Raw genomic sequence first — 12,376 nt, 5'->3', positions numbered from 1 at the left:
ATATAATGGAAAAAGGATGTCACTTGTGATCTTGTCTCAGATTTATATCCTTTAGGGTTGTGCTTTATCAATGGTCTGTATACTGTACTGTCTGATGTACTGAAATAAATTAAAACAATTAAATGCTGAAGCATTCTCCATTTCCCCCAGAGGGTAAAAAAGTTATTAAGCCTCAAATTACGATATATATGTTGCCATCTGATTATTAGCAATATAGGAAGTATTGCTTCCTACTCCATTGTCTTTATTCTGAATAGTAAGCTTGTTTATATCAGTGTTGACAATCCAAGCAGTGGTCTGGCTTCAAAAAAAAGAGTAATTTTAAAATAATAAAATTTGATATTGCTTTTTCATAGTATATTTTATAGTCTTCTAACTGTAAGATCTTTAGGAAACTCAGTTGTTTCTAAGCTTTTCTCCACAAACATAAGAGCTATGAAATTGTGGAATTTTTTTTTCGGGGGGGGTGGAGTTTTTTATTTGTTTTTTACTTTTTCTAATGAAATCAGAAACTTTAATGGACTATCTTGATTTATTAGATGAAGTAGTTACTTTACTAGATGGCAGTATTGTTACCATACTTCCCATTCCTCTTTTTTTACCTTCTTCCTCTGGTGCTCTAACTCTCACTTCTTCACTCCTTGTCATTTCTTTTCATGTCAGTTAAATGCTCTTTGGGGAAGTGGATAGGCAGTTTTTGTATGTTTGTACAGAACCTGCACAAGACTGTAGTTGAGGCCTCTAGATGCAATCACAACCAAATAATAACGTTTACATCTGGTCTTTCAGGTTCATTGGCATCAGTTTACCCTACAAAGAACCCAAGATATTTTCCAGTGTAGAGCTGTTACTACTTCTTCCTGTATCTTTCTGGAATAACTGTATATAAGAGCCACAATGTGGGCTCACAGAAAGACGTGCATTTCCACCAAAATGATGCCAGAAGACAAAAATATAAAAACTCTTCAGGGCAGGAGCTACCTCTGAGTGTGTCTGTATAGCATCTGCTGACAATAGGACTCCAGTGAGGGTGTCTAAGATGCAGTTACATAATGCATATACATAAAATGGAATGTGTCATTACTGCAGTGTTAAGCTATATTTGGAAACCACAACAAGAAAAGCACTTTCTCCCAATTTTTTTTTTTTTTATTTCACGATAGGAAAAAAGTGTCTTTGATATATGAAGCATTTTATGAGACTATCTTTTTATTTTAATAACTGCTAATTTGCACACCTAACATCAATTGCTGGTGCAATTAATTGTGGATGCAAATGAGAATGTTTAGCTGTCTAATCACCTGATTGTGCCTATAAATCAGTGACAGTAATTATGTGTGTAAATGCTCATTTCAGCCTGCAATTAATTTGGCCAAAATTGATAGGACAGAAAAAAATACCACCCTAGGCTGAAATTTGGTCCCCAGTGTGTAAAAAGAGAAAGTGTCTTCCTCCTCTGCCTCTTGTGTCTAAATTGCAGAGAGCTAAGTAGACAAAGAGCAATGATTCCCCAGTCCCCAATAACTCACTGCCAGTGTTTCACAATAAAGTGCAATGGGAGAGGAAATATTTCCATAAGGGTTCATTAATCACAGCATATTTGCCATGCACAACCACTCCACAGAGCAGGTAAAGAACCCTAGGGGATGTTGCCTGGCACAGCACATCATTTTCATAATAGGAAAAGTATTTTTTGCACAAATGCTGTAGAACTGCAGTTGCAGATGGCTCCGTTGGCAGAGCTGGAGCCTCCTGGCACAACCCTCAGCAGCCAAAGCTACTTTAGGTATTTATAGCAAGTGTTAGTGATATCTCAGAAGAAGGATGCTGAAGATGCTCTCTGCCCACTATGTGCAATATTCCCAGGTGTGCCCCTTGGGGGGATATGTGAGGCAGGGCAAAAAAAACCCACCCAAAATCCAAACTACAGAAGGAAATACAAGTCTTACCTGTCCCTGTTGTGCTGGAGGACACTAATGAGAGGTCTAGGAACAATTAAACTGATTGTGACTGAGAACCTGGGGGTCCAACAGACCCCATTAGCAGAACTGGGCAGCAAAAGATGCCTTTCCAGCTGAGTGGCTTCTTCAGATCTGGGCAGCAGGCCAATTCACTTTACCTAATCCTGAAGACATCAGACAGCCCCTGTTATCCCATCATACTCTAACCCATCTAGACCTGCTTAGTGCTTTGCATGAGAGGTAGGGTTGATGTCTTGCTTATTGTACCTCTGTCGTCTCAGTCTCTGAGTGCTTCATTGCTGCTTCACTCCCACATGGGACTTTGATAAAATTCAAAGCCACCTGGTGTGATTTTAATTTAAATGTGACTTTAATGTGTTTTCCTTTTATATTGCTATGATGTGCATTGTCAAGAGAAATGCTGCAGGCTCAGATCTGGCCTCTCAGCTGTTTCTCTGTGCTACTCCCTGGTTTTGTTTGATGCATATTCCTGAGTAAAGCTGTTGCTCTGTGGTGGCATGTGCACTGGGTACAAGGGTCCATTGGGTACAAGCACAGCAGTCATTCTTTGTGGGGGCAACTGAGTCTTGGGCTGTTCTGCCAGTCAGAGGCCAAAAATCTTCTCATCGGCAAGGATACTGCCGGAGTTACAACTGAACAGAAGAGGAATGAAAGGTTGCATGCAGCCTATATAAAAAGAGGTTCCACAATTCACCATGCTCCTCCAGTCATGAAAAGGGTTTTAAGACAAGGACTTGTGAAAAGGAGGAGAAATACTGAAATGTTTTATCTTAACCAGTTAAAACATTTCATATTGGAAGTGGTTAAAATTTACTAAAATTTTTCTTGTTAGAAAATATAATCTCACTAAAAAAAAAAAAAGCTGCTGTGAAAACATATTAAAAAGATCATAAGGAAATGCTTTCAGGACCAGGATGTGAAAGATACGGTGAGAAAAAGAGAAATGGAGATCCATATCATTTAGTAGCCCAACAGGGCACTCTGGTAGGATGCAAGACACCCTGATGCAAGACAACATCTTAATCTTCAGAATGTTTCATTAAGTGAGGCTGTTTTTTCAGCCAGCCTTACTTAGTTTTGAACTAAAATTGTAGGAGCAGGGTGGGAGCCTAGACTTTCTGACACAGAATAACAGAGAGCAGATCAGAATAATAGAGCAGACCAAAGGCCACCCAGAGTGGTCGTTGCGCTGTGACACACGTGTGTCACAGGAGACCGCTGCAAGCTCTGCAAGGGTCATGAAAAGCATAGCAGCAGCCAGGTGGCTTGGCCACCAGAAGACATCCCTTGCTTTCTAAAACCACTCATTGCTCCTGCACCCATTGAAATCTATTTAATTGGCTGGTTGCCAGGTGTTTTTCCCCCTGCTTGCACAGGCCACCAGAGCTGACACATGCTTTCTGACCGTTACTTCTCTCATCTGCTAGTTACTACTGCCAGCAGCAGCAGCCTCTTGGGCTCCTGGCTCCTGCTGCTTCTTACTGTTGCTGCTGCACGGGAGCTATCATAGTGAGTCACTTCTAATCACCAAGGGAACCCACAGCCAGATCTCCGCTCCTCCTAAAATGGGAACTCACAGCTACATCTTCTTTCCTCCTAAAATAATCAAACTATGAGAACAAGCACTGTATATTTGGCAGTATCTGAAATATGATATTCAATGCATTAGACGGGTGGAAAAGCAGGACAATGAGCTCAGCCATAGCAGGGCCCCAGGCTAAGACCACCCCAGGCTTGCAGTGCAGGTGGTCTTCCGAGTCCACACAGAGTCATGCAGAAAGGAGATCAGTTCTTTGCAGGTTCTGAGTAGAGACCATTGCAGAATTAGCTTTTTTCCCCCCATTACTTGAAAAAATTCTGAGGGAGGCCTTATTATCAACACATCCCCCTTATATTTCAATTCGGAAAACTGGGTCCTTCAAAGGAACACCATTTAACAAATAAGACAATGCTAAGCTTTTTAAATGGTTTTATGAAGGCAAGTCTTGTCTTCAGTTTAGTTTACTCTTATCACGTCAACTATTATAAATTGCAATACGATAATCCTTTTAAATAAATATTCATTATTTTGAAGTACATTGAAAAAATGTTGGTTATTTTCCAGCAGAAGTGTTACCTGTAAAATATTGTTCTGCATTTCTATAACCTCTCTTTCTTATTCCTAGGTATTTCCACACAATATACTTGGGTATCCGGAGTCGACGGAGTGGAGAGAATGACAGATGGCGGTTTTATTGGAAAATGGTGTATGAGTATGCAGATGTGAGTATGCTGCATTTGCTAGCCACGTTTCTGGAAAGTGCACCACAGCTGGTCCTGCAGCTCTGTATTGTTGTACAGACTCGTACACTCCAGGCTCTCCAAGGTAGGGGTTCATTTAATCTATTTGTTTTTTATCATTTTAGGAAGATGTAATTTCTATACATACATATTTATCCTTCTTTCAAACTGCTGTGTGCCTTGTACTCCTGGCATAAGAGCAGATCTTGCCTGCTAGCTCCTGTTAAGCTGTTAACAATGACTGTCAAGAAAGCCTGTGTTGTTGGAGGTTTTTTAGCCTTTCTTATTGGCCCTGGGTTGTGGGTAGGATTTATAATGTTTTCCTTTCTGCATGGCCTTGTAATAGAAGAGCTCTTCTGATTATCCACTGGGCCAACGTGAAAATTGTATCAATCAAACTATTGCTCTTCTCCCTATGCTTCTTTCTGTGAATGTTCAAAACCCTCAAACTGCAGTAATGAGGTTCATACGGTATTACGCAAAACAGAAAACGGCACAGCAGAAAACAGCTATTCTGTGAAGAAAATGCCAGTGTCTATGGAACACGTCCATCAGTTCTCGGCCATGTTTATCTGAAATAATACAAGTCATCTCCTGAGCATTACAACAATACTCATTCCTTCAAGCTGTGGGTTTCCTTCTAAGGCTGATGCTTTCAGCAAGCATAATTACTTCTTTAAAATGGTACATGCGTGCATATGTCCTGCCATAGGGTTTTGTCAGTCAGCGATACAGATATAAGAATATGTCCTTCTCTACTGCTCTTTTGATGCTACTTTTGGCTACCTGATAGCTTTCCTTTTGTATTGCACCATTGTTTTGCCTTATGGCTGCACCTGGGCAGAAATTATTAGCAAGGGAATGAGGTGAATGAGAACTTGGGATCCAGAAGGTGACACAAACGTCATGAGACGGTGAAGAGTGAAGGGAGGAGGGGAGGAAGAGTGGAGGGACAGAGGGAGGAAGGAAATGCAGCATTTTTGCCATTTGCTTTTAAGAAAAAACTCGTGTGCTTGCCACTGTACAAGATAAAACTGTGACAGCACCTTGCTCCAAGAAGCTCTGGGTCTAGTTAGCTTATTATGAGTAACACGCAGTGAGGCTGATCAGGTGAAAAAGGACTGGGAACAAAGTGGGTAACTATGTGAAGACCTTGATCCTGGGCAGTTTCCTGTGGATAAATCAGAGGCTTTTCATTTACCTCCTCTTTGAACTGACGTCTAATAACAGCTGTCCTGCTTCCGGTGGTTTTTTGGTTTTGTTTCTTTAGATCCAAAACTCTGCCACCTTAAGGGGGAAAGAAAGCTAAAGTTTCTATTTTAATTAGTTGGTGCTCTGTACAAGGAAGGTTGCCTAAACACTTCCTACAGCTATTTCTCAAAATGATGCTGCCCCACACCAATCAGTCCAAACTATTATCATTCAGGAGAAGGTATTATCACTTCAAGAAGCTTTGTCCCCCCGGAAAAAGAGACTCCAGAGAGAGACTTAGGAGAAAAACATAGCCAGAATACTGTATGGTCAGCTGTAATTTAGCTATCTTCATAAACTATTAATACAGAAGGCCTCTCGCCTTCATTTTAGTGCAATAACAGATCTGTCTATGAGAAACCTGGCTGGTGTGTAGGCACTAAGCCTGTGATGTACTCTGCAAGTGGTTGTTAATTAGAGAAAACCTGAAATGCTTCAATTTAAAAGGCAAAGATGGTTCCTGGAGCCTGCAATCAGCTCTGTGAAATTTATGTATCAGAAACCAGAAAGGAATAAAACTATAATTATGGATTTCAGCTGAGAAGGCTGAAAATACTTACTTATCCTCTCTTCCCCCATTTTCTTCCATCTTCCAAGGAGAAAAGGCTCCATTTAAAAAAACTAAGAAAATTAAACAAGGTTGTAGCATTTTCTTAAACAGTAGTACCATTATATTCTCCTGATGAAAGCTAATATGTTTTAGTACATTGCCAGCTGTGAAAATCCTTTTTCTGTTCTCTCTCCTTTTTTAAAGAAATGTTAAGGATAATGCGTTGCACTATAGGATGGTAGATTTGCTGTGAGGCTGCATAAGGAAAGCATAATTTCTCTCAGTGGTATCATGCTACAACTGGGTGTTTTAAAAGGCATAGCCATAAGGTACATGCTTCAGCTAGCTGTCCGCTCACTGAGCCTGTTATAGAGATTTCTAATATGGATCAATAAACAGAGTGTTTGATTGATTTTCTTTGTTTAGAGAATGCTACTTGGTTTTTATTATTGTTCTTTTAGTTCTCTGTCCCGCAGGACAAAGTTATCATGACAATTGATAAGTGCCATCACTGGTCCATGTTCTTAAAAGTACACTTCCATCACAAACCACAAATTTGGCATGGGAAATGAATGATACTGGAAATGCCTTGGTCTATAAGCAGGGTATTTCTAATATCGAGCCATTAATGACCACAAGAAAAACTGTTAAATATTTTATTTATGAAATTGTATATTTTCCATTCCAAATGCACCAAAATAGCATCATTCCCAACAGGAGAATGCTGTCAGTGTGACTGAAGATTCCCCATTTTGTAATGGGTGTTGGCTAGGTGTGGATTATTTCTTATTTCAGTCCTTAAGCCCTGCTAATCAAGGTAAGAAACACATACAGGCATGTACAGACGTCCTTATGAAGATCAAGAAAAATATTGCACAATGTGTGCAAAACCTTCCTTCTTAGTCTTCCATACACTGCAGTGAGGGCCACTTCAAAAGCCCAGAGGATGCACCACAAGGATCCTTTAGCACTTGCCTGGGCTCCGCAAACATGGATTAAAAAACTGCAATGTAAACTTCTAGCAAGGATTGTGTACCACTGTACCGTGACTGCTGCAGCAGAACATTGCTTATGCGGGAGGCCATGGACAGTCATTATGGAGTGGCATCTCTTTTCTGTGTTGGCACCCAGAGAAATCTGAGCATTGATAAAACAGTATCTAAATTATTATCTAAAAATCTGATTCTTCTTTAAGATTTCATCAAAACTGGCACGATTAAAGGCAATGATCTTTCTTGTTCTGCCTACAATCAGCAGCCAGGTCCCTCCCAGAGTGGAAGGAGTGAAACGACTTATGGGGGAAGATGATGATTTCTCAGTGCTAATTTCTCAAGAAGACAAACAACTTCAATATGATGCTGGACTAAGCTGGAGCTCTGCTAACCCCCCCTATTACCTCCATGTTTTCCACCCTGGTGGTTCCCTTGAGTCTGAAGAAATATCTATAGAAGACAGATGTGCCTTGAAAATAAGTAATCCCTCAGTCTTTTCCTCATGGGAGTCTCTTTTCCTTCCTTTCTCTTCATGTGCTCTGAGCGCAGCACTCCCACAGCAACTTCTCTGCTGAGCCAGCTGCACCTCCAAACTGCATTGCTTTTGTTTGTTTTTTCTCCTCTCTCTTAGTTACTCTGTAGAAAAGTCTTGTCCTAAGCAGCTTCATGGTGGGAGTCACGAGCTTCACCAGTCTTATTCTAGGTGGGAACTGTATGAGGAATGGGGCAGCTCTGCATGTGGGGGGAGCAATGGCAGAAAGTCCAGTGAAACAACTGATGCTCATCCTGCATCCATCTGTTTGCATAGGGGCATATATGTGGACAGAAGCCTCTGAACCATCTGCAGGTAAGCTAGTTCAGCTACCAGAAACAGTCTAATAGCAATAGCCTGGAGGCCAGGGCGGGCTAACTGATCTCAATGCCAGCCTACATACACCAACCACCTGAAACTCCTTGTGGACCTGGGCCCTTCACCCTGTGTTTTCAGTTCTGCTCCCAGGGCTGGGCAACCAGGTCCTGCACTGGATCTAACTCCAAGTCACAGGAAAACAAAGTATCAGAGTTGGAAGTGTTTGGATTATTGGATTACCCAAATAAATTCAGAAGGCTGCAAGTAATTCCCTTAAAAATGCCTCTACCCTTCAAGCCATTTAGAAAATAAGCAGTAGTTTCACAGTCTTTGCTATAAAAACGAACACTTCCACAATAATAAGTATTAGGCAGATTTGGTGACACAGTAAGATCAGTCTAAAGGCTACGAGGCTGGCGTTCCTGTGGCTGCACACTGGGTCCCTCGGACACTTTTATTTTCCTCATTGCTAACTTCGTTGAGTCTCAGCAGGATCCAGTTGGACTCTCTGGGGCATGGGGGTGTCACACAACTGGTAGTGCCAGCCTTGGGGAGGCAGGGGGGACATGGCATCAGGGTGGGTAGGGAAGGTCAGGGCTGTCCCTTTCTGTGGCACCTTGTTTTGGAATCGCGCCCACAGACTGGCAGTCATCCCTTGGCACTCTCCTTTTACTTCCTTCGATTTTCCCACTAAGCCATTCGATTTTAGAAAGACTTCCCATCTTAAAATTAGTAAAAACCAGGGAGCAAAAAAATCCTGCTGATCATCTGATTGGAAAGAGACTCCTATCCGTTAGCATACAGTTACTGTCATCTTACTCAAGGGCATGGTGTTCTAGCTGCTCCTAGATGAGCAGATAGACAAGATTACTCCCTGGATTTACCACAGATTTCATTATTTATGCTGTATTAATTAACACATTGTTTAAATTATAGATTAGCTTCTCATTCCTGTTTACTGCATATTATGCTGGCTAGTCAGCACTTGACGTTTTTTTCTTCATCAGCCCCTGGGGGGTTTGTTCTGGCTTCTCCATACAGTACTATTAATCAAAGTCTCTATCAAAGTTTAATCAAAGTCTAATCAAAGTTTATATCATATAAAACTGCAGTTCTTAATATAGACTGACAGTAGCACAGAAGCAAAATGAGATGTTGAGAACAATTCATAGAAATTCATCAAGTTTCATTGAAGTCACCACACTGCCATAGAGCTGCTGGATTCTGCTGAAACTACATTTCCATGAGATCTCCCTGGCCAACCATTTTCCCATTTTCTACCAGCTCTGTTGGAAACTCCTGCACTGTTCATATGCTGACACCGCAGCCAGCGTACAAAAGTTCCCAGTGCCACCAAGCATCGCTCTCCAGTCCTTCTACTGCAAACAAATTGCTGTTCCTGCCTGAGCTGAACAAGAAGTTTAGAGACTTGATAGCAGTTTAGGACATGGCTGATAGGTTCTAACTTTATCTGGCAGAAGGAAATTATGTGTTAGCTAGCTCATTAAAAAACCCTCTGGCAAAGCTCATCCTCATGCATCAGGAATTCGAACTCTTTTCATATCAGCGCAATAAACTGAAATTCATTTAAGTCTTTACAATTTTTTTGTGAGGACAACGCTATGCTTTTACATGGCTTTTCTTTTTTGTGACCTTCACAGCAATTTTGGATTGCTCTGTAAAGTGCTGCCTACATTTGCAGTGCTCTTTAATTAAAAAAAGAATTCTGATGTAAAATCTTATACAATTCCATGTGTATTTGTATGGAAATAAGGGGCAGCACTTGAGTTCTGGGCAATCTGCCACTGCTTTTCTCCGTGCTGTCAAGGTTCTGCACCACTGCAGTCCAGCGCCCAGCCTTTCCAGAGAGAAAGAAAAGCAGAGCAAGCAATAGTCACAGATTCTGCCTGCAACTTGGCAAAACAGATTTTCAGTGACAAGGATGAACAAATATGATATACTGTGGAGTAAATGTGTCTTCTTCAAATGACTTTTAAACTGATCTGTAGGCCCCTTTGCAAATCTTAAAATGTTATCTTGCACTTATTAGGATAGAGCCATCACATTAGCACACCCTTGTTTCTGATAGGACAGGAGAGGACTTCCTGAAGGCAATCATGTCATATAATCCATTTCATAACCTGATTACAATCTTAAAACTAGTTATACCCTTTCTATCTAATATACCAGTTGGAAGTTTAATCCTCTGATTGATAGAGACCTGCTGCTGCTGTCCTGCCTTTTTAATTTCATCAGCAGTCTGTCCCTATTTATTCTTGTGCCATCCCTGTTTTTACACTTGTTCCCTAAGGAAATGAGGTTCATGTGATTATATAGTCCATTTCTGACCTTCAGTCCTGACTTTTAAGAACTTCTGATCCATTGTGCTATTTCAATCAAATATAAAAGAACAGCCAACATCTCAAAGATAATTATGTTTCTTTAAATGTTGGGGAAAAAAGCAGCCAAGTCAGAGGAAAAAAAGACAAATGAGAGCCTCCACTAAAGGGAAAAGCAGGCAGACTTCAGCCTGTTGTTTTGTAAGGCACCAGCCACCAGCCAGTCCTAATATGCATCCTTCCAGACAAGGCATTGCACTGCTTTCCCCTGCCCAGTGGGACTATTGTGATAGACAGATGGGATCAGGGAATAAGAGACACGTTGATGGGAAAGTAAGAATCATTCTTCCTGCTGCTCATTCTCTCATCTCATGAGAGGTTCTGCATTCTCTTGATTATCTTCATAGACTTTCCCTTCATCAGTTCCAGTCTGAATTCATCTTTGCTGAATATGGATGACCAGGACTATATAGAGTACTCCAGATTACATTTCTCCAGAGCTCTCATATTTCTCATGGCAATATCTCACTAGGTATGATCTAGGATTGTAATTCTCTGTTGACTCAGGCATTGCACTGGTTAATCCTAGTTATTTCATGATCCTTTAAAAAACACAGGTTCTTCTGGTGTCATGTCACTCTGATGAGGCTTCAATTACATTAAAAAAAATTATTAGCAACCAAATGCATGTAATGAAATTTCATCTCATTTCTACTTTTCCAGCCTGCAAGCTACTCCTGATTTTTCTACATATCACTCTCCTTTTCTACATTGATAATGGTTCCCAAAACCTTATTAGTATATTACTTTTTACAATCAAGGTCATTAAAAGAAATATTCAGACAAGATTGGTTCCAAGGGTAATCAGTGCTGAAAAAAGTAATAGTAAGCCTTCTCCAGCCCGAGTTTTTCAACAGCATTTCAACATAATCCTGCAGTATCTTTCTTTAACTAGTTCCTTTACCTGCCTTAGCTATCTTTTACTAATCCCCACCTTCTCAAGCTTCACCAGTACTTTCCCATTAGCATGGTAATCACCATTATGCCAAAGTTTTGATAGATCTGCCACATTTTATTTGTTGAGAAAGGGGTTATGAAAGAAAGATATCAAGTTAGCCTAGACTCTGTGGCTCTCTTATGATCTAGTTTTTTGCAGAGATTTGTTATTTTTCATCTTTTATGTTTACCTTCATTTTCAATTAGTTTTTGCTTTAAAAGCTGCTCTAAAGCTTTGTATTGTATTGAAGCCTGCATTATAGGCCTGTTTTAGCCAGGTACTTGGGAAATGCACCAGATATTGCCTCTTCTCCAGTCACATGGCACCAGTTCTGAGTGGAAAGACTTACTTAAGATGCTTCTCACCAGCAGCAGGATTTCATACACCAGCTTTTTTTTAATCCTGAAACAGAGGTTTTCTGGTTGCACTGGGTGAAAACAAGGAGCTCCGAGTTTTGCTTCCATCTACAGTAATGCAGATTTCCTTTCTGCTCTCATTTCCTATCAGCTGGCTCTGTCTTTGAGCCCTTGTTTCAAGAGCCCTTATTGAAAATTGACCTGTAAGGCACAGCCTTTATTGCTGATCGTCCTTTTTCCATTTCCATCTCGGCACCATTTTTGAGGTGGGTTTGCATACAGCTAGGTTTTGAGGCTTTTCCCAGAAGTTTTTTGCTTTGCAGAGTTTAAAAGCTCCAGAAATTCTTCCGTGTTTTGCCTTAAAGAAAATCCAAGTCTCCTCCCCAGAGAAGTCCCCAAACAATTAAATTCTGCTGCCTTCACTCATTTCTTTAAAATTCTGATAGACAGACTTACTAACAGATCTATTTTTGTTTATCCCTCCATTTTATTTAAATTAAACCAACATTCATGTGATCCGATGCTATTTTTTACAATTAGCTGTCCTATAACAACCTCAATACTTTCTGTAACTAAGTTTAGAAAGAAGCCTCTCTGCTTTCTGTCAGAAAATCTGTCAGTTGTCACACTCCGGAATATATGGGCTGCCTTCAGTAGCATTTGTTCTCCAGTCTATGTCTGAGAAATCGGAGTCTGCCATAATGAGACAATTCTCTGCAGAATTTCTCCCTGTAATAACGGTTTGAACATCTCTATCCATATCCAAATTTAACTGTGGA

The 12,376-nt window shown here is 40.6% G+C and overlaps 1 protein-coding gene across 2 annotated transcripts in view; it reads left to right on the top strand.

The window, feature by feature from the left end:
* XKR4 (XK related 4) overlaps positions 1 to 12,376 on the top strand; it is a 231,005-nt gene that overhangs the window by 138,686 nt on the left and 79,943 nt on the right. For both annotated transcript variants that reach the window (XR_012994613.1, XM_076329703.1), the window contains exon 2: positions 4,148 to 4,347. Coding sequence is in view for 1 of the 2 variants with exons in the window: in XM_076329703.1 (XP_076185818.1) it covers positions 4,148 to 4,347 (200 nt within the window). In the remaining variant the exon portion in view is untranslated. The remainder of the gene's footprint in view (positions 1 to 4,147; positions 4,348 to 12,376) is intronic.

Source organism: Aptenodytes patagonicus, chromosome 2 (assembly GCF_965638725.1).
Source record: "Aptenodytes patagonicus chromosome 2, bAptPat1.pri.cur, whole genome shotgun sequence".
Classification (NCBI taxonomy): domain Eukaryota; kingdom Metazoa; phylum Chordata; class Aves; order Sphenisciformes; family Spheniscidae; genus Aptenodytes; species Aptenodytes patagonicus.
Note: the sequence above shows the minus strand (reverse complement) of the source record. Positions and strands in the feature narration are given on the sequence as shown.